At 34.5% G+C, this 22,536-nt stretch overlaps 1 protein-coding gene across 1 annotated transcript in view; it reads right to left on the bottom strand.

Annotated features, from left to right (window-relative positions):
• The window catches only part of LOC136798983 (ubiquitin-associated and SH3 domain-containing protein A-like), a 33,602-nt gene extending 11,500 nt beyond the window's left edge, over positions 1-22,102 (bottom strand). Inside the window, exons 1-7 of the mRNA XM_067055668.1 lie at positions 21,959-22,102; positions 21,537-21,590; positions 16,388-16,574; positions 15,727-15,925; positions 14,704-14,891; positions 4,520-4,580; positions 3,978-4,057 (exon numbers count right to left, since the gene is read on the bottom strand). Of these exons, the coding sequence (XP_066911769.1) occupies positions 3,978-4,057; positions 4,520-4,580; positions 14,704-14,891; positions 15,727-15,925; positions 16,388-16,574; positions 21,537-21,590; positions 21,959-22,056 (867 nt within the window). The 5' untranslated portion in view covers positions 22,057-22,102. The remainder of the gene's footprint in view (positions 1-3,977; positions 4,058-4,519; positions 4,581-14,703; positions 14,892-15,726; positions 15,926-16,387; positions 16,575-21,536; positions 21,591-21,958) is intronic.
• Positions 22,103-22,536: the final 434 nt, after the last annotated feature.

Below are 22,536 nucleotides of genomic sequence, written 5' to 3'. Positions count from 1 at the left end.
GCGCCCTGATAATTTGACACTACCTAAGTAGTGAAATGAAACACTTTTCTTTTGATACTTTTTTAATGAGCCTAAAAATGTTTAGTTTTAGCTAACCATGCCTGTTTTGTGAAACATTTATTTGGTGTAAAAAGCTTTTTACCTATATGCAAGTAGAAGTATTTTGCAGTGTTTTTGTTGTATCGTTTTTTTTCTAGAAGTTTTTATTGTTTTAAAGTTTTTAAAAAAGTTTTTACTGTATTTTTAATACTTCACTTTTGCCTTATGGTAAAAAATCTGTGCATTTTCCCCTGTAAATTGAATAGAAATAACGTGTAGCATGCACAAATTCTATGAAATAGACTAATAAAGCGTACATAAAGTGTACAGCCGATAAATGGAACGGGTCGACTTTAGGCTAATCTCTTAAGAAATGATCATTTTGCTAACGCCGACATTCTCTTATATACCAACCATGTATGATCAGACCGGTCCCATTATTCCGTCCGTCAAAACCGTCGAAAACTTAAGGCACATCAAAACCCTAGGGCGTGTCGAAATCTTAGGGCGCGTCAAATTTTCAAGGCGCGTCGAAATTCTAGGGCGCGTCGAAATCATAGGGCGCGTCAAATTTCAAGGCGCGTCGAAATCATAGGGCGCGTCAAATTTTAAAGGCGCGTCGAAATCATAGGGCGCGTCAAATTTTAAAGGCGCGTCGAAATCATAGGGCGCGTCAAATTTTAAAGGCGCGTCGAAATCATAGGGCGCGTCAAATTTTGAAGACGCGTCGAAATCATAGGGCGCGTCAAATTTTGAAGGCGCGTCGAAATCATAGGGCGCGTCAAATTTTCAAGGCGCGTCAGGCGCGTTAGGCGCGTGGGCGCGCAAGGCGCGTCATTTATTTATTTATTTATTTATTCTTTGTTTAACGTTGGTCAGAAAAAAAATAGTACAAAGACTAATTAACACCAACATGACGATCAAATATTTAGTAAATAGTAAATAATCTTGTAAAAGTTAAAATTTTTAAAAATCATTAAAAGATTGAACACAGTTTGCAAGAACAATAAATTTTTGTTTTCAAAATTTTGGTTTTGAAGCACTCAACTGAGTCTGATGTTTTGATCTCATTGGGCAATCTATTCCAAGCCTGTCCTGCCCGATAGTTGAAGGAATTCAAGCAAACTGCATTTTTTGGTAGCGGAAGTTTGATTTGAGCGCCTCTTCTGGATGTTGGGGGATGTTGGGAATCCTCATCCTCAACATCACTCCCTGATTTACGCTGGATAATTTCAAACTGATCCCAGCCTAGTTTATTTCCGATTTTATTTACGCTCTTATAAACTTCCACTAACATAAGTTGGAGATTTTGAGTGTGAATAGACGCACAATCTGCTTTGACCAGTAGCTCGTCATAATCAAGATGGACAAGATTTTCTTTTGCCCTAAGGGCCCTGCAATGAGCTTCGGTCAAAAGATTGTGAGCCATCTTACTACAAAACATCCATATTAAAGGGCAATATTTAAAATAAGATAAAATAAAACTATTAAATATAAAGTCCGCTTGTTCTTGGCTCAGGTACGATCTAAACCTGAGTGTAGTTTTTGTTTTCTGTGAGGCCTTGTTACATAGATCCTGAATATGCGGATAAAAGGATAAGGCACTATCTATGGCTAAACCAAGAAGTTTAACACACTCTGAAGATTTTAGTGAAAAATTTCCTAAATCAAGAACTATATTTGCATTCTTTGTACCTGGAAATAACATCTGAAACTTTTCCGGATTTGCTACGAGGGAATTATCTTCAAACCAGGATAGAATAATATGCATGTCTATATTCAAAGCTTCAATGACTTCCTCCAAGCAGGAAGCAAATTTATGGAGAGTATTATCATCGGCAAAGTTACAGAGGTCATCTTCATTTACAAAGTAAAACAAATCATTTATAAAAAACATTAAACAGAATTGGACCCAAAATGGATCCCTGAGGCACTCCAAATAGCAAAGGTAGCCAGTTACTGTAAGATGATCCCACCCTGACCCTGTGTTTCCTTTTTGAAAGATAGCTATGTATGAAGGCGAGACTTCTACAATCCAATCCATATGCATGAAGTTTGGCGATCAGAAGATCATGGGGTAAGCAATCAAAGGCCTTTGACAGGTCCATCAGTATAGCTCCTATTTTACCCGAAGTAGAGAGAGTTGACTGCCATTTTCGCAACATTTCGCAGACTCTATTGAATAGTACGTTAATTAAACATTTTCCTGCATTTTTGTAAGTATAGTAAACAACCTGTTGTATTTTCCAAGGAAAATTAGATTTTCTTTTATTTAGCAAACCCTAAAGCAAGTTCTTGTATTTTTTAAGGAAAATTGACCAATACAATTTCTTGTATTTTTTTTTCCAAAGAAAAATTACATACATTACGTAAGACAATTTTAATAAATGAAAACCAGTTTGATTTTTTTTTTGCAGCAACTAAAGTTTCATGTTACAATTGAGAATTATACAAAACCCTCGTGTCCCCTCACATTGAGAAGATTTTTTGCAACATTTTATTTTATTTTAACCAATCAAATTCGTTATACGAATAAACACAAATTAAAAGAAACATTTCTATCATCGGCCATCTTGAATCACTGTAACAGGTGTTCTAAATTTAATTTTATAAATTTTGTTTCATGTGCTAGGCCCATGCCACACGGAATGAATTTTCATGCGAATGCAACAAATTTTTTTTTATTGCAATCGCACAACAATTGTTTCTGTGTCCCGAAGCTTAAAAAGCATAAATTTGGAATCTTTAGATGTTTTTGACTTCTGAGAACATTTTCAAAAGCTACTACTTTAATTGAAAACTGGTCATGTGACATTCAAAGGAATTTGAAAAATCCTATGACGTCGCAAAACCAGTTCGTAAATAATTTTATAATCAATTGTATAAAATAAATTTACGTACTACTTTTTCGTGTTTTAGTTTTTTCTTTTTTTGCAAGAATGAATTTGAAATTTGATTTTAACGGTTCTTCGATACCGACAATACTACAATTTTTCCCTAACTACCGAAATAAAAAATAATCTCCAATTCAGAACGAGAATCTTTTCTCAAAATACCGAAAAACAAGACAAGAAAAGGCCGACACTGTGTCACCGAAAACCTTCAACCCCCCCCCTTCAAGCTTTAAAAGCTAATAACTTCAAACTGTAAGTTAGGATATCTACTTTCTTAAGACCAAACATTCAAAGACTTTTGGCAACTTTTTCATTCGATTTTCGTATAGGTCTTTTCAAAAAATATTTTGAGTGCAACGACTGCCTTGTTTTGAATATTACAATAACAAGGTGATCAAATCCCTTGAGGCGTCAAGTGTTACTTTTTGAATAAAGTGGACTTCTTGTGAACTCATCTGGAAATTGATTACCATAGCAATATTTTGAAAATGAGGTGAGCGTTGCTCGTGACGTATTTAATAAAAAGTTCTATAAATGGGACCTAAGGGGGGGGGGGTGATACCGGACTTTGAGACAGTCTGTAAATCGTTATCATTCTTAAAGGGTCCACAGTCAGCCAGATCGTCTATCTATTGACTGAAAGGAATATGGGGCAGAGATTCGAACTGAGAACCCCTGGGCTCAGAGACTTGCGTCTTGACCATTCGCCTACCGCTCCCTAACGCGCCCTGCTTAATTCGAAGCTACATTCATATTTGAACATCTTCCTTTTTTACTAGGGGAAGAAGAATGATGACGCCATCAGGTGATGGTGACGTCATTAATGATGCCGAAATTTTCACTTCATATTTGATGCACACTTGGAAAATTTCAAAAATCATCAAAAAACATCGTTTTTTTTGGGGGGAGGGGTCCTCTTTGACCCCCCCCCCAAGATGCTCGAAGGGTGAATTGTGATAGATTCAACCGAAGTTGAGAATTGTGCTTCTTTTGATAGATTTCAGACAAAAAGAAAACTTAAGATACAGTATAAAGCCTAGTCACCTGTTTTCCGTTGAATTTGATATTTCTTGAATAGAGATTAAGTTCCCATCGGACTGGTGCGTCAAGTTTGATGTTTTTTGCTTATGTCATATCAAATTAGTCATGAGAGGCATTTTGGTTTTCGATCGATACAGCTGAGATACTTCATCAAGTCTTTGTTTGAAATGAATTGTTTAGATGTATGGATTTATTCACCCATTCAAAACCTTTGTATTCACCAGACAGACGAAAACTACGTTCGATTTCTCTATACAGAGTGGATTGCTACAAGCACAAATGATAACGAAATTGTGAATCTTTTGTCAGATATACCTCACAGTAACGATCAAGTTGAACAAACACTGTTATTTGTATCTATACAAAACCTCCAAACTCTCAAAACTGCATCTAAGTTTGAAAAAAATCTCCAAGAAATAAGACAAAAACACAATATAGTTATTTTATGCTCGACATTTTCTCAGCTTTTCTTTGAGGGCAAGAAATGGCTAGAGAATCAAAATGTCATTCTTGGAGATTTACACAGCACACACTTCAATCCTCACCTTCATCGCATTTTAATCGATATCGCAAATAACCCTCAGTACGATTGGCGCGAGAGGTATACTGGAGGTATAAAAAATAAATGTAAAATATCAAACAGCACAAAAACATTCATATGGCAAGTAAATGAAGGGAAAGAAGTCCCTTTAATGCCAGAAGTTTATTTCGTGGTTGACCTCATAAATGACTTTTTTATTAACATGCCAATACATTTTGGTTCAAAGATTGTGGTAAAGATTAAAGATGGTTCGGTTGACATGTCGATTAGTAGTATTGATCACCTCGTGGCACCATACAAATTCACGGATCGACAAAAAATGTCATTTTTCCAGAAAAATGTAACTGTAGAGCAAGTAAAAGAGCAATTAAAGCAATTAAAAGAGCAATTTAAAGAGCAAGTAAAAGACATAGGAGGATATAATCAAGTTCATATTATCTTCTTTTACAAAGAAACGGCACCTAACTTCAACCAGCCACCTTTCACATTCAACAACACAATCAGAATCATAGTCGATGACAACATAACTGATTCTCCGATGATGACCAAACAAACAGGATGTCATAAGGCCAAAAAAATGTTGAAAAAAGTCTTTATATTCAGAAAGCAGCTAACCATAATATTTGAAGTACTCTTTTTTTAATTGTCCACAAAAAGTTGTAAATGTTTTACAAGTTTTCAACCCTAAAGCTACGGGGACACGGAAACAATTTTTATGCGATTGCAACAAAAACATTTTTTTGTTGCAATCGCATAAATATGTTTCACTGTGTCCCCACGTTAAATCTCCTTGATTGGCAACTTTTTTCGCTAAAAGTTTTTGTTGCTGAAACAAAAAAAAAATTCAAATCGATTTGAATTTTATTTTTGTTTCTGCAACAAAATTTTCATGTTGCAATTGAGAATTATACAAAAACCCTCGTGTCCCCTCACCTTGAGAAGATTTTTTGCAACATTTTTTTATTTTACCCAATCAAAGTGGTTTATACAACTCAAAACAAATTATGACATAATCTTCCCATTTTTAACACGCAAGATATGAGTTCAAAATGGTGGAGTTGCTTTGATTTCATTTTTATGATTTTGTTTCGTGTGCTAGGCCTATGCGACACGGTGTAAAATTTTATTGCGATTGCGACAATTTGTTTTTGTTGCAATTGCACAAAAATTGTTTCCGTGTCCCCTTAGCTTAAAGGATGATTTTTAATGTATGTAATGTGCGTATCTCTTATGAATTGTTAACGTTTTTCTTTGTATGTTGTAATTAGAATCTAATAAGCCGTCCCTGCGTCGTCCGAAAAGACTCTTTTCCATGATGATGAAGCTAAAATGTAATTTTACTTTTATGAGAAATATTAAATGATTTCTTGAATTTTCCATGGAAAACAAACAATCATATTTCCTTGTATATTGAATAGAACGTTAATTAAACATTTTCCTGTATTTTTGTAAGTATAGTAAACAATCTGTTGTATTTTATAAGAAAGATTAGATAAAACACATTTCTTGTATTTGATAAAACCTAAAGCAAATTTTAATATTATTTAAGGAAAATTGACCAATACAATTTCTTGTATTTTTTTTCCAATGAAAAATTACATTACATGAGACAATTTTAATTATGTTATGTATCCCAGGTTTTAGGTCTGACGCGTTTTTGTTCTACTTTTGTATATAGTTATTGCTCGCTTTCGATTTTGTTATGCAATTTCTAAACATATATCAATATGAAATAAACCAGCTGCGCTGGAAGCTCCGGCTTAAGAGATTAAAAGATGTGAAAGATGAGCTTGTTGAGTTACACGTTTTTTTTTTTTTAAGAAACTAGTTTTACCAAGCAGCCTCAATGTTTCTTAAGAAAGCTGCCTTTTGAGCCTTTCTTACATGTTTATAAACTTTTTGAAATAATCAGCCTTATGAAAGGCTGGATTGGAAGGTTCTTAAAAAAACCGAATTAAAAAATGTTATTTTCTCATTCTCAGCCTCAGCATGTTTCTTAGATGTTTCTTAGTTTTTAGACATTCTGAGCCTCATGTTTCTTAAAAGTGTGTTTCTTAAAAAAAAAAAAACGTGTAGTTGTGTTAGAATGTTGCCCACAAACTACTAATCAGAACAGATCAGAAAGCAAAGTAATAATTCTATTGCAGAGCGAGTATGAGAAATAATCTTAACAAATAAATAAACCAGCTGGAAGTTAAGCTCTTCTAAGTGATTACACATGCACTTTCTTGCCTAAAGAACCAACCCCACCCCCGCCCACTCATCCTCGACTAAAAAGTTCAAAATTGGAGCTAAAGGAGATGAACATTTAGAAGTGAATATTTCTTAAACTGTAAATTAATTTTTTTCTAAACTTGCCAACAGCGAAGCCATGATGCGCCGTTGATTTGATTGGTCCGGATAAAATTTTGGGGAGAAAAATAGCCTAAATTAGAGGCAACGGCTTTGAGCTAAGCATTAGTTTTTCTGTTGGCATAATACTTGGAAGAGTAGGATTAACCAAATAAAATGGTACAATAGTGTGTATGTTATAAATAGTGGTATATTTAGAAAAAACCTGTTTCCTGTTTGAAAAATATTCAAAAGGAATGGTCGCCCCAGCCAATGAAATTACTTTATTCGTAGAAATTTTAGCGAGACTAATTTTAGCGTTTTAGCGAGTTCTCCCTATTTTTGCTAAGATAAATCTCGCTAAAACACACCAAATCGCCAGATCGCTAAAATTTAACTATTTAAATATACGCTAAAATAAGTCTCACTAAAATTTCTACGATTAAAGTATGACAAAGTCCAAAAAATAATTTTCAGTTATAACACTGTGAAAATTTCTCCGATCTTGTTCAAATTTACACAGGAATTGTGTTTTAGTATACTTTACTGAATTCTCATAGTGATATGTTTGTAAAAAATCTGTGTCGGGTTTGAAAAATCAAAAGGAACGGTCGCAAGCCGCGATGAAATAGACCTTTTTTCAAAGAGGCCACCCTGTTGAATAATTATGTAGTCCAGCAGAAAAACAATGATACACCCATGCATAATTATTACAATATGCATGAAACAGTAATTATGCATTGCTGTATCATTGTTTGTGTGGCTGGACTACATAATTATTCAACAGGGTTGCCTCTTTGAAAAAAGGTCTATTACGACAAAGTCCAAAAACGATCATTTCAGCCATAACACTGCGAAAATTTCTCCAGTCCTATTCAAATTTACACAGGAATTGTGTTTTCGTATCGTATCCTTTACTGAATTCTCATAGCGATATGTTTGTAAAAAATCTGTGTCGGGTTTGAAAAATCAAAAGGAACGGTCGCCGGCCGCAATGGAAATTACGACAAAGTCCAAAAACGATCATTTTCAGCCATAACACTGTGAAAATTTCTCCAATCTTGTTCAAATTTAAAAAGGAATTGTGTTTTCGTATCCTTTACTGAATTCTCATAGCGATATGTTTGTAAAAAATCTGTGTCGGGTTTGAAAAATCAAAAGGAACGGTCGCCAGTAAACAATAATAAATGTAATGATGAATACAAAACAGGATCATTTTCAGCCATAAACATAACACCACAAAAACTACTCAGATCGTTTTCAAATTTTCACTGTAATGTAGTAATTTTAGTATTCTCTTTTAAATTCCAATGGATGTGTGTTTGAAAGTTTCATTGTCCAGTTACCAACAGAATTTTATGGTTAGCCATCATAATGCAAGATTTTCTAAGCACTCGATCAGCTGACGATTCATGGCCAAAATTTCTCCAAAGTCTTTCCACATTGTTAGAGAGCCAGTATGCATCAAACTTCTCATAAATCATGTCCAAAACATCATGAATAATGATGAAAATGATAAATTTTTCACTGAGATTTGCCAGTATTTGCTACACAGTCAACTAGTCCACTTACGGCAGCCATCTTTTTCTTAAATACTTTCGGCTGTATCGGCTTGAATCAGGTAATCCGTTTTTATTAAATCGGAATAGATTATCGGATTAGATAAACAAACAAAAAATGTCTTGAGCGTCGTCGGACGAGAGAGAATTTAAGGCTCCTAGGCCGGAGCAAAAAGCGCAAAACGTCTATCCAAATTGAAATCTGTCTAGTGAATTTAGAAAATAGGGAACATGAAATATTTTTCTTGTGAATTAAGCCTCAACATGTTTAGTTTCTTTCCCAAAAGATAATTTTCTTAGAATAAAGGTTTTTGTATGATTTTTTTTTCAGTCAAAGTTGAGTCACATTTTTCTAATGGCCCCCAAAAGGGAGGTTTAGTTTTTTCGAAAATCTTAATCAAAAAGCATAGCACCAACATCAAATTACTACCAATAGGTATGCAGGCAATGCTTTACAACTTAAAAAGTCAAAATTTACTTTTTTCTTTACCTTCATACAAATGGTTGTCAAAACGGAGGTTACTGGCCCCCAAAACGTCGATTCAATTAAATTGAAATTTTAAAAAACCCATCACTTAAGCTATCCCGAATTAATGACACGATAAAATAATTAGCTTTTGATAATTTTGCAAGTACAAACATGGCTCATTAAGGCAAAACCTCCATTTTGGAGGCAGTCAGTCTCTGTTTTGGGGGCTATTTACTGTAAACCTCCAAATAATGATACCGAGAATCTTTTCTCAAAATACCGAAAAAGAGACAAAAAAAGGCCGACACCGTGTTACCGAAAACTTTCAACCCCCCTTCAAGCTTTAAAAGCTAATAAGCATTCAAACACTTTAGGAAACTTTTTCATTCGATTTTCGTACAGGCCTTTTCATAAAATAATACGACTGCCTTGTTTTGAAAACGCGTCCTGCCACGCCCTGTTTATTTTGAACCTACATTCATATTGTATTAACCCTTTGAGCATCTTCCTTTAGTTACTAAGGGAAGTAGAATGATGGTGGAAGTGACGTCATCAATGATGCCGAAATTTTCACCGAAGATGTCAATTCATATTTGGTGCACACTTGCAAAATTTCAAGCCAATTGGATAAACTGGTCCTAAACTGGTCCTCCCCCCCCCCAAGATGCTCGAAGGTTGAATTGTGATAGATTCAACCGAAGTTGAGAATTGTGCTTCTTTTGATAGATTTCAGACAAAAAGAAAACTTAAGATACAGTATAAAGCCTAGTCACCTGTTTTCCGTTGAATTTGATATTTCTTGAATAGAGATTAAGTTCCCGTCGGACTGGTGCGTCAAGTTTGATGTTTTTGGCCAAACTACTCAGATCGTCGGTTTTGGAAAGGTCAAAGTTGGAAGCTAATGTTAAGTGGAATTGAGTCGTCTGTGGTTTCACTCTAACACCTAAAAAGAACACCTCCTTTCGTGTCCAACATCTTTCGACTGAATTGTTTTTTCCAAAAGAAAATTCAAAGCTCACATGGACAAAGATTGAAGTTTCTCAAGTCCAAAAATGGTGGTTATAGCATTGCTAGATAACAAGCTGATTTTTTTCTTTTTCGTTTCTTATCTTCGTGTTTGAAAATTTTAGAAAAATTTTCTATGCATAATATTCCACTCCGGATTGCCTTTCCAAAACGTATAAAATCGCTATCTAATTCGAAATCTATCAAAAGTAATACGTAAAAATTTACTGCCAGCTAATTTGAAATGTACTTTACTTCTTATTTTTGTTTCAAATTTTGTATCAAAAACACAACTTCTTCACGTTTTTCTTAATAAGAACGTCAGAAATTTTCGAAGCCTTTGAATGTTCTAAACTTGTTGAAAAGCTAAATATGTTGACGAGTGTCTTTTTTTGAAATAATGATTTGATTGCCGATTTTAATTATGAAATAAATGCATATCCATTTACAAAAGACAATAGAGTCTCATTATATTGCACTTCTCGATTTCCATATCAATCGTGTCGATATAATAAATAGCAGTTGTAGTTTTTTTTTCACAAGGAGTCAATATGAATGTCTTCAAACTGACCAAAGTTTTTGCAATAATGTTCGTAACTTCACAATCAACTTGTAGTGGATTGCTATGTACTGGAAGGAAAAATATCACCATCGTCCCTCGTATTGATCTACAAGAATATCGCAGTTTGGGTTTTGAGAAGCATTTTGAATATCGATCGATACAGCTGAGATACTTCATCAAGTCTTTGTTTGATATGGGTTGCTTTGATGTATGGATTTATTCACCCATTCAAAACATTTGTATTCACCAGACAGAAGAAAACTACGTTCGATTTCTCGATACAGAGTGGATTGCTACAAGCACAGATGATAACGATATTATCAATCTTTTGTCAGATATACCTGACAGTAACGATCAAGTTGAACAAACACTGTTGTTTGTATCTACAGGAGTTTATAAAACGAGTCTCAAAACTGTATTAAACGTTATAACGAAACTCAAAGAAATAAGACCAAAACACAATATAGTTGTTTTATGCTCAATACTTTCTTCGTTTTGCCAGGAAGGCAAGAAATGGCTGGAGAATCAAAATGTCATCCATGCAGATCTCTCCAACATACTTTTCAATCCTCACCTACATCGCATCTTAATCGATCTCGCAAATAACCCTCAGTACGATTGGCGCGAGAGGTATACTAGATGTATAAAAAACAAATGCAAAATATCAAACAGCACAAATGCATTCATATGGCAAGTAATTGAATGGAGAGGAAACAAGTCAATACCAGTTTTTTTCGTGGTTGACCTCATAAATGACTTTTTTATTAACATGACAATACATATAAGTTCAAAGTTTATAATGTCGAATAGTAGTATTTCTTACATCACACAACCCTTAAAATTCACGGGTCGACAAAAATATTTTTCAGATCTCCAGAAAAATGCAACTGGTATAATAGAGCAACTAAAAGCCATAGGAGGAGATAATCAAGTTCATATTATCTTCTTTAACAAAGAAACGGAATTTGACTTCAACCAGCCACCGTTCATATTCAACAACACAATCAGAATCATAATCGATGACAACATAACAGATTCTCCAATGATGACCAAAGATGGCGATTTCATGACATGGGAAGAAGACACAAAGAGTCCATTATTGATCGCTATGCTTATCGAGCAAATGTACTCAATTTTGTGTTAGAGACGTCTAGGTTGACAAAACTCAAGCTCCGTAAGATTTTTCCAGGATGGCGGCCCACATTGAACTTTTTCATCCGTATATTAAATGAATATAAGGTTATGCAGTATAAGCCGAAATGTCAAAAAGCCAAAAAAATGCCTAAAAAAAGTTTTTATATTCAGAAATTAGCTAACCTAACCATAATATTTGAAGTATTCTTTTTTGAAATTGTCCACAAAAAATTGTAAATGTTTTCCAAGCTTTCACCCCTAAGAGATGATTTTTTAATGTATGTAATGTGCGTATCTCTTGTGAATTGTTAACGTTTTTCTTTGTATAGTGTAATTATAATCTAATAAGCCGTCCCTGCGTCGTCCGAAAAGATTCTTTTCCATGATGATGTAGTCTAGCAAGCTAGACGACTAATTCATACATAGTAGAAATAAAGCAAAAAAAAAGTAATAAAGGGAACAATTTTAGTCGTCTAGAAACCTTTGTGCACTAACTCGAAACAAAAGAAAAGTGTCAATATATTGCAACTATAATTTTTTCCTACTCAAAATAATTCTTGAGAAAAAAAATATGTGTGGATTTGTGTATTGAAAGTTTTTCATTTGAGTTGATTTCGTTTTGAGAGTTTGTTGTTGCTTGATAAATTGTTTTCTAGCTACGCAAGTTTCTGCGTAGCTAGCCCCTGTATCTATAAGGCTGGAACACCGGATTCTTCCAGTCGTTTATACAAACTAAATCCCGTATTATTATTAGTAGTATTGGTATTATTAGTATTACACGCATTATAAACGACTCCAGTCTAATGATGATGAAGCTAAAATGTAATTTTACTTTTATGAGAAATAGTTAAATGATTTCTTGTATTTCTCAAGGAAAACAAACAATAATATTTCCTTGTATATTGAATAAAACGTTAATTAAACATTTTCCTGTCATTTTGTAAGTATAGTAAACAATCTGTTGTATTTTATAAGGAAAATTAGATAAAAACTCATTTCTTGTATTTGGTAAAACCTAAAGCAAATTCTAATATTTTTTAAAGGAAAATTGACCAATACAATTTCTTGTATTTGTTTCCAAGGAAAATTTACATTACGAAATTTTACGTTTAAACTTTAAAAGATTATACTTATAATAGCTTCAAACTGTAAGTTAGGATTGGAAACTTTTTCATTCGATTTTCGTATAGGTCTTTTTCAAAATATATTTTGAGTGCAACGACTGCCTTGTTTTGAATATATCATTAACAAGGTGATCAAATCCCTTGAGGCGTCAAGTGTTACTTTTTGAATAGAGTGGACTTCTTATGAACTCATCTGGAAATTGATTACCATTAGGAGTGGGCTATACAGGGTCATTTTCATTTTTTTCGTCAAATCATGTCAAACTAAATTTTCTTTAGCTCCGTATGGCATATCTAGGCAGGATCAAAAAGAATTTTTGAGATATTTTAAATATAAAAAATGTGGGAGCCCCTTTTCTGGCCCTCTATTAGACTCATATAAATTATGACAAAAAATCCCCAATTTGACCTGGAAACCTTAAAAATCATTCAATTTTGCTGCAATTTGGTACAAGTCCTCCTTGAACAACAATAATAACATTTTGTCAGTATTATTTAAAAAATTTCATTATCGGACGTTTTAGGGCGTGGCATAACCCCAAAAAGGGCAAAAGGGATTGGGTAGCTCTAGAAAACTTTGGAATGATATTTTTTGCCCTAAAGTTTTGCATACATACCCTCAGTTATCTATCTTGACCAATCCTGAGAAATTTCCCAAAGTAAATTCGTTATTTCGTAAATAATTGTTTCGATGTCCGTAAAAAAGGGGAAATATAGACGGGCCAGGGCTCATTCATAAATCGTGTAATTCAATTGAAATTCCCTCTAGAAATTGGTATTCTTGATCCAAGAACAGTTTTGAAGCCTTTCAGAGTCGAAATTCATGTAAAAGTTTCAATTTTCCGCTTTCAGATCCCTTTTTACATCTTCTGAACTTCACTGAGGTAGTGCTAAATTAAGGAAAGGGTTTTTATCACATAGAGCAAATTGTCGGCAGTTCTACGAGAATTTACATTATTTCAGATATAAAAGAAGTGCTTACAATTCACAAACATAAATTTTGATGGATTTTCTGTTGTTCAAGATCATAGAAATAAAAGGTTGTCAAGTTTTCATATATTTAGGACGAGAAGTCACTCCCTCTAGGTAGGAAAATAAAAATTTTAAGATTTCACAATTTATATTGACAAATCTTCACCTGAAGAGGTAATGTGCCAAATTTAAGCAGGAAAGAATGTTTTCTCGCCTTTATAGTCAAGCCTTCCTCTTTTTTGCCTGCGTAAAGCCTTTGGGCTACGCCCAAAATGTCCAAAATTATATTTCTCGAATAAATGTTTTGATATACTTTATTTCTGTCCCTGAGAAGTGAATGTGCCAAATTTGAGCGGAATTCAATCACTGTGTGTCTCACTTCCAACATAATTTGGGTAGTTTGGTAGATGGAAAAAGATTGATTTGAGGGCACAAACTTTAGTCTACAAAAAGGCTTCCCACATCTTTTTTCTTCATTTTTTTTCAAAAATTCTATTTGATCCTGTCTACAATTATAATTTAAGTAGAACTCAAAAAAATTTAGTATGACATTTTTTGAAAAATCACCCTGTATAGCCCACTCCTATTACCATAGCAATATTTTGAAAATGAGGTGAGCGTTGCTCGTGACGTATTTAATAAAAAGGTCTATTAATAAGACCTAAAGGGGGGATAAAGGACTTTTAGACAGTCTGTAAATTATTCTTAAAGGGTTCACAGTCAGTCAGATCGTCTATCTATTGACTGAAAGGAATATGGGACAGGGATTCGAACTAAAAGCCCTTGGGCTCAGACAGTAATTTTAATAATGGCGTCTTGACCATTCGCCTACAGTGATGCTGAAATTTTCACCAAAGATGTCATTTCATATTTGGGGCACACTTGCTAAATTTCAAGCCAATTGAATAAACTTGTCCTTTGCCCCTCCCCCCCCCCCCAAGATGCTCGAAGGGTGAATTGTGATAGATTCAACCGAAGTTGAGAATTGTGCTTCTTTTGATAGATTTCAGACAAAAAGAAAACTTCAGATACAGTATAAAGCCTAGTCACCTGTTTTCCGTTGAATTTGATATTTCTTGAATAGAGATTAAGTTCCCATCGGACTGGTGCGTCAAGTTTGATATTTTTGGCCAAACTACTCAGATCGTCGGTTTTGATAAGGTCAAAGTTGTAAGCTAATGTTAAGTGGAATTGAGTTGTCTGTGGTTTCACTCTAACACCTAAAAAGTTGAAAAATTTTATATTTTAGTTTAGAAGTAGTTTCAAATCAATTTAGTGTATTGAAGGCCTTTCCTAATGATTCACTTGACGTAATTTAATAAGGAATTCTTGAAGGGTGGCATAAGATTTATAGCAAAAATTATTAGATTTGTTATTTAATTTTATTAATCCAGTATCTAGACATTTTGTACAAAGGAAACTATCAATACTGGTTTTCGACTTGTTCTGGGCTACACTTTTTAGAAGACTCGACTTGGTCACTCAATATAAAAAGATTCTTCTCTGCAAGGTTCAGTACAGACGCTCCGTTCTCGAAAACTTATAGTGACATAGTGGATTTTTTCACAGCTTCCTCTTAGAAGAAAGGTATTTTTGACAATTAATAAGCTAATACAAAAAGAGATAGAAGTGGCTCCTACCGGATAGAAGTGGCTCCTACCCGATAGAAGTGGCTCCTACCCGATAAAAGTGGCTCCTACCCACTAGAATTTATATAACCCTGAAGACAGTTTTTTAATACCGGTCGACCAAAATTTCTATCCAGAGCGTTTAGAATTTAAATAATCAACGAGCACAGATAATAGCCTTCCCAGAAAAGAAATTTACCTCCTAGCTGATGAGGTCGTAACCCTCAAAATACTTTAAAAACCTAGATGGAGGGGTCAGTGAAATTTAATGAAAAATCCAGGGAAGGATTCTAGAAGTTCTACAAAAAATCCGGGGGGGGGGTGACCTTCTAAAAATTACCTCCTGGAAAGAGGGTAGAGGGTAATTTATTTTCTGGAATAGCCAGTTTAGTCCAGGGGTTTTAATAATAGTGATCGGTGATCATACCTAAATCAGCATCCGTTCTTCTCACAAATTCATCAAGAATTTCTTGCAACCAAATCGACGACTCCTCCGAAAGAAAGATACCAATAAACCCTTCACACGATTGTAAACTTAATCGTATTCGATCGGGTTTCTGAGCGGTCGTATTCTCGATACAATTCGCTAGAATGTCTAACACGTAAGGTAGGGCTGAATCTGAAACCTAAAAAAGACATTTTGAGACATTTTTAGTCAAAGAACTACATAAAATCATAAGATCGTAAACATCATTTTTTTCTCCACCTTATAGAGGGCGTGCCCGATGGGGATACTTAGGCAAAAATAGGTTTCCTCCTATCCTAAGTCTCTCTAAGAGTTTCAAAACATCGGAACACCTTTTTATTGGTCTTACAAAAAGTACGAAAAGCATGAAAAGTCAAAAAAATCTTCTTCAAGGTTCCGAAATTTTCTCAGGTCGGTTTTCTGAGATTCGCACATAACCGACATTGTCCAACCCCCGTAGTACCCCTCCTGGAGGGCGTGACAACATTTTTTCAAAAGTAGTTCTACCTTTTACTTATTTTTCAAAAAAGGGGGCCATCAGTTCACTCTCTACCGTGGTCGCAATAGTTACTCACTATTAAACAGGAATTATGTTTTTACAATAACAAATAGTTCTCATTACCTTGAAGAAAGATGACAATGTGACGTGTGGAAACAAATTATGCGCTGAATTGCTACCACAACGACTGTAGGATTCTTCGTAAAACTTCGATACCTCACTCAAGAACGGTCCAGTTGGACATAAAAACAAAATGAATTCTCTTTCAGATTCTGTATCTAGAGTTGTATCGAGCCTGTGTGATTGTAGCCTTAAACGATAAAGAGAAATTCTTAAATAGTTTGGTTGTTTTTTTGAGGAATTCGACTTTCCATGATGCACATAGTGTCCTAGTAGTTTGGTTCCCCTCCTATGAAAATTGAAAAAACCCCTCTGCCCCCCCCCCCTTTGATTGCCCCCTCCTAGAATTTTGAAAACGATTTTGCCCACCCTTTTCCCATTTTCTGAAAAAAAACTCCCCCCCCCTTTTAAAAGTTTTCCAGAGATAGAGGTAGGTTTAGGGCCCTCAACATTTTCCCTAAATCCGACTTAAATTGTTCTTAGAAATTTCACTGGAAGTTGCTTAAATTAATGAATTCAGCGAAGCGAACTAGCTCGAGATTAAATTTTGAAAGATAGGGTGACCCACGAAAAAGTTCGGACGGTTTTCGTTGGCTAGGGTCTGAAATAAAGGTAATATAAACTCAATCTTTTTTTTAAAAGATAGAGGATGCTCTAACTTAAACTTTGAGCTATTACTTTTTAAATTTGGTTCAGCGGTTCTTCATTTATGAGCTTTTAAAGTCAAAATTCAATTATCGGAAAGTGCAAAAACACGTCAAAAATGAGGTATCAAATTTTAAATGTTTTCTTTATCTTTAACATTGTGTTTTTCGAGTGTGCTGATGTTTTTACGACCTCCTTAATTAGTGTTGTAGGTAATTAAAGTTTGTAAAATGATAAATTAACAACGAAGTAGATTTTATATAAATTTATTGTAAATATTTTTATCAAAAATATTTTGCAAATAGGCATAATTTGCCTTATGAAAGAACAGAGAGTGCGAGTTTGCCTGGAATATGCTAGAAAGTGTATGGTGGTGGTTCTTTTCTGAGCTAATAACTTGTTAATAAATTTTGTGAAAGTAAAGAATCTAAAAAAAGTTTTAAAATTGAATAAAAATATCTAACATGCTCTTTTCTAACTATTTAACGACCTTGCTTGATTGATTGATAATAAAACAATTTGATACCTCTTTTTTGACGTAATTTCGCTCTTTCCGAAAAGTGAATTTTGACTTTAAAAGCTCATAAGTAGGGAACTTGTGGGTCCAATTTAAAAAGTAATAGCTCAAACTTTAAGTTAGAATATCTACTTTCTACGTATTAAAATTTGAAGCACTTTGAGACATTTGTTCGGCCTCGAGACGCCGAAAACTGTCCGAACTTTTTCGTGGGTCACCCGGTACAATAGACCATTTCACAGTCGAAATGAATCATGGATAATCTGGACTGATTGCGCCTCCATAACGGTTTCCCGTTGGTTAGACAAAAAAAATCCAAAATTTTAGAACAACAGAAAAAAGTTATCAGGATTTCCCATGATTCTTATCGACTTTGAAATAACCTAGCAAACGATGAACGGAGAAAACCGATGTATCAAAAAGGTGTATCAAAAAGTGAACCAAAATAAAGACTAAATGTGTCTTTTAATAAGATTATAGAAGATAACGAGAGGGAGCTATGCAATCTACATTTTGTATGAATTTAATCTTTAGTCCAGGAAAAAAACTTTAACAAACTCATTATCAAGCAAAAATTTGTTAATGGGACAAACTCGTATTATTCAGACATTGTCAGACAGTTTTGCAGTCTGAAACAGCAAAACCTTTCTCGAACGTTGGGGGTAAGTTAGCCTGGCAGCCACCTATAGCTTTTTGATAGACTGGATGGCGCTGATAAGTGGTCCGGCGTAGTTTGGCAGTCTCTATTTTTATTGGCTTTGCTAGAGATGGTAGATAATCCATACTATTAGATCCAATCCATATTTGGAGTAGAACAAGTAAGTAAACTCAAGTCTAGGGGTAAGTCGACTAACTTTATACTTTCCGAACAATTTTCTCCTATGGCCAATTCAAGTAGGGTGAAAATAAAATGATAAAAAATTCAAATTGAGGTGCAAACCCACATCCTAATACCTTTTTTTTTCAATCTAAAATTATTTTTTCAATCTAAAATTTAATTGGCTCATTATCAAATATCCAGCAATAGCATACCGAAAAGATGCTCTCATACTCAAAGCGAACTTACTATCCTAACCAAGAAAACGACCCAATTTTTCCATCCTTCTATCAATTCATCCATCTAAGTAATCAGCTTATCGAGACACACATACCAAAACATTCTCATGTGAAACGCAGCTTAATCTTGTCTCCTGTTTTGTCTTTTCAATCAACAAACTAATCAATGAATCGAGAGAGAGAGATTTGTTTTACAGATTGACATGCCATTATAACGAGATCAAAACAAGAGATAAAATAAAGCTTTTTGATTAATTTTTCATAGGAATGACACAACACGAGACGTTCAACATTTTTCATCAAGTTTTTTTTTATCTTTTGTTGACAACAACCAAAACGAATTGAAACTATCGAAATACAAATACCATCATCTTTATTGCATTACCGGTGGAAAATGGTACTACACTCTTTTTATTTTATAAGAACAACGAGGCTCAAAACTACCAAAAATAAGAACAATTTAAGAAAATGCTGAGCCTGTAAGTTGCGAGCAATTTAGGAGTCAAAGTAGTAAAAATTAGGTATAAAGCCTAAAATACCTCAATTGCACCCATTTAAAATACGAACAGTATAACAACAGTTTGAGGCTCAAAATGCTAAAAATAAATAAGAACAGCCGAGCCTCACCAAAAATCTACTGGTTTTAATAAAAAAGAGCGTATAAAACTTAGCCGCGTATTGTCTATCCATAGTACTACTTATCGAGATTTAAATGTATAAGCATTATCATAAATTTGAAGCTCTTGAAGTTACATCGAAGGAAAGATAAACTTTTTTAGCGGAAAAAATCTCAACGGAAAAAAAGACAGTAAAGTCAGTACCAGACGACATCTCATTACCACACCTTAATTTTAGAGTGGCTTCAAGCAAGACGGAAGAGTCTGTTGTAGAGCCTGTTTGCAGAAAACCAAAGGTCGACTAATTCTTAGCTGTGCCAAATCATTGAGTTGGCAAGTACGCAAGCATTGCTTCTGGATGTTACATTCGAGCATTATAAGCAAACAAGGCCGTCAAACAGAAACATCAAAATGAAAAATCTAAACACAGTCCAGAGACTAGTACACCTTTGTACTTGAATAAAGAAAAATTGTCAGGTTTAATTCAAAACAGACAGAAAAGAAATGTAGTGGTCAAGCACGAATGAATAACCTGCTATGTTCACTCACTGCAATGGAATACCTTAATTTCCTCATGCCATCGAATCAAAAATAGAGAAAAAAACATTTTTTGTATGAATACATATAGATGTTACACTGGGACATATAATTGTTTATCTCATTAAAACAGCATTCAATTTGTGTGTGGTATGTAACGGTCGAAACAATCTTTTTATAAGCACACATTTCAACTCAGTCAACTCTGTTTAACTTGAACTTCTGTTATTGAAATATTTCTGTAATTCGGACTAAAAAATCCGTTCGTTCAGTTGATAAGTCGCCTAAAATACTCTCCGTAATCTGCAGAGGCCGCGACACCGGGGGGAGGGGCACCCGGGCCTTGGGCCCCGACCACATTTTTTCAAAGTAAAAAGAAAATTTACTAATCAAGCCAAATTTTGTTTAATAACCTTAAAACAGACCTGTTTTAGGCAATCTAGAAGGGTTAAAATTCAAAAGATTTTGCCCGTTGGCGCCTCCTTCGTCAGTATATCATGGCCCCATCACCTTCAAAGTAGAGCCGCGGCCCCTGATTCTGACTCTTTCTCTAATTCGAAAAGAATCTTTGGTCTCTTGAAGACCGCAATAGAGAGAGAGAGAGTCGACTTTATCTCAAAAGTCATGATGTGACGAGCGTCAGTGTTTTAAGTTGATCCATTGGTTGATATAGAAAGATATAGATGGAGTGGAAAAATTATATCTTATCAGTCCTCTTAACTATCGACAAGATCTCTAAGCTAATTTAGAAGTAATTGGTACAAGAGGTCAGTGCGATGCATAGAGCTTGGTCATTGAATGTTATACAATCAGTAAATCTTTAGGCTCTAACATACGATGATTCTTATAATGACAAATAAATCGTCTAAAACTTGTCACCAGGGGTCGCGTTGGAAACCAACTAAAACTTTGATCATTTTAGGTTTCTTATGAACGTAATAGTATGAAAATTCCAAGGAAGAAAAATTTGTGTAGGCTACATTGAGATGTAGGACAGCTTTATGAGTAATTCTATTTTTAGATGTAAAAATTAAAACAGCTAAACGACAGATAAGTAAATATTGTATCGATGAGATTCTGGCAAATATAGTCAACTTTTAAAGAAAAAGAAAATTTAGCTTGAAAGACAAAATCAAAAATTGAAAGTCCAAATATGCCAGTTGAACCCAATTGGTGGTCAAACTCTATTCCATTAATGGATGAAAGATCTTCAAAATTTACGTCGATGTCAATATCCAGATTACCATTAGATTAAATTCAGTGTTCCAAATCCAAAGTCATACGAGATTGGTCAAATCAACATCTTGTTGTGACACTCTCAAGAAAAGGTTGTACTTTCAAAGTTTAAACATGTTAAGAAATTCAGCTCACGTGGAGAAAAGAACAGTTTTAGGGCGGTCACATTTTTATTACATACTGTTTTAGTTTCCATGAGGTTTTTAGCACAAAATCTTCATGATAAAGATTGAGTTATAAATTTTTTAATGATTTCATTCCCATAAAATCAGCACCTTCTCATAAAACCATAGTCCCGTGAGGATCTACTTCGCAACATTAAAAAAGAATGTCAAATTTCAAAAAGAACGACAAATTTCACAATCCACAACCCCGACCAAAAAAACTGTACCACCCCTACGTATTCATTCCTTTAAATGATTTGCGGATAATAACTATTAACATTTTTTAAACACGCATGCGTTTTAACTTTGTTTTGAAAATGAAGCAATAGATGCGAAGTAGACACTTTCATGTGGTATTAGTTACTATTCAGACTACTCACCATTTTTCAGCAACTTCAATGTCTTTATGTCCAACATTACCCAATGCTTTCTCTCTGTAAAAGAAAAGCAAACGGATTAATCAATGAGTAAGTAGACTATCTTTCCTCTATTTAGAGTCCGTTGAAGTGCGCTGCGCCTGAAATTAGAGATCAGAAAGGCCTCCCTGCAAGAAAAACGCAAATCGTATAATAGTAAAATTAATGTATTTTGCTAAAACACACAAATTTCTGGAAAATGATACTAATAAATTTGAAGAAAGCGCCACCCTCTAAAAAAGCGCAGGCGAGAGAGTGGTCTTGAGCAGTCTTGAGCGGTAAAAATGCCAGCACCGAATTATAAAGACGGCACATTAACTTGCTTCACCAGGGGCAGAGTAGCTCTATCTAGTGTGTTATAAAAGATATCTGTGGGAAAGTATTACATGTTATGTTTGGTGAAGTGTGTTTCTTTGTTATGTAATGATTGAATAACATGTTGTTGGTATGAGACATAAGATGTAGTGTGTGGTGATGAAGCCATTCAGAAGGTGAACATGAAATCCTCATTTCATTTCTAAGTATCGTTTCTAGCTGAAATAAAACAACCAAGATATTATAATAGAGAGAGGCTAATTATAACTTTTGGATAATATGGGTGGGAAGAAGGATGATCCCGCCGACGCGGACGGTATAATAGGCCCTATTCCGGGATAGCTACCTATTCTGTGATAGAGAAATCATAGTGCTTTACGAAGCAGTGTTGAACCTGTGCTCGCGACACAACAGACCCATCACTGGTTTCAGCCTCAGCAAAATGAAAAGAAAGTAAAGAATCCAACAAGAAGCAGTTTATTAAAAGCCAAAAACATTAGAGATGCCACAGAACTCATTAATATCAAATTCTGGAGATCAGGCAAAAGAATTGTCATAGCATTCGCCAGGATTTTTCACCCGAAACCCACTCGAAACATTTGTTCCTTAGAAAGTAGATTCATTCAAACATTGTATTGCGTAGCATTTC

The sequence above is a fragment of the Clytia hemisphaerica genome, unplaced genomic scaffold, assembly GCF_902728285.1.
Source record: "Clytia hemisphaerica strain Z4C2 unplaced genomic scaffold, Clytia hemisphaerica genome assembly, whole genome shotgun sequence".
Classification (NCBI taxonomy): Eukaryota; Metazoa; Cnidaria; class Hydrozoa; order Leptothecata; family Clytiidae; genus Clytia; species Clytia hemisphaerica.
This window is presented reverse-complemented; position numbering and strand designations above follow the sequence as displayed.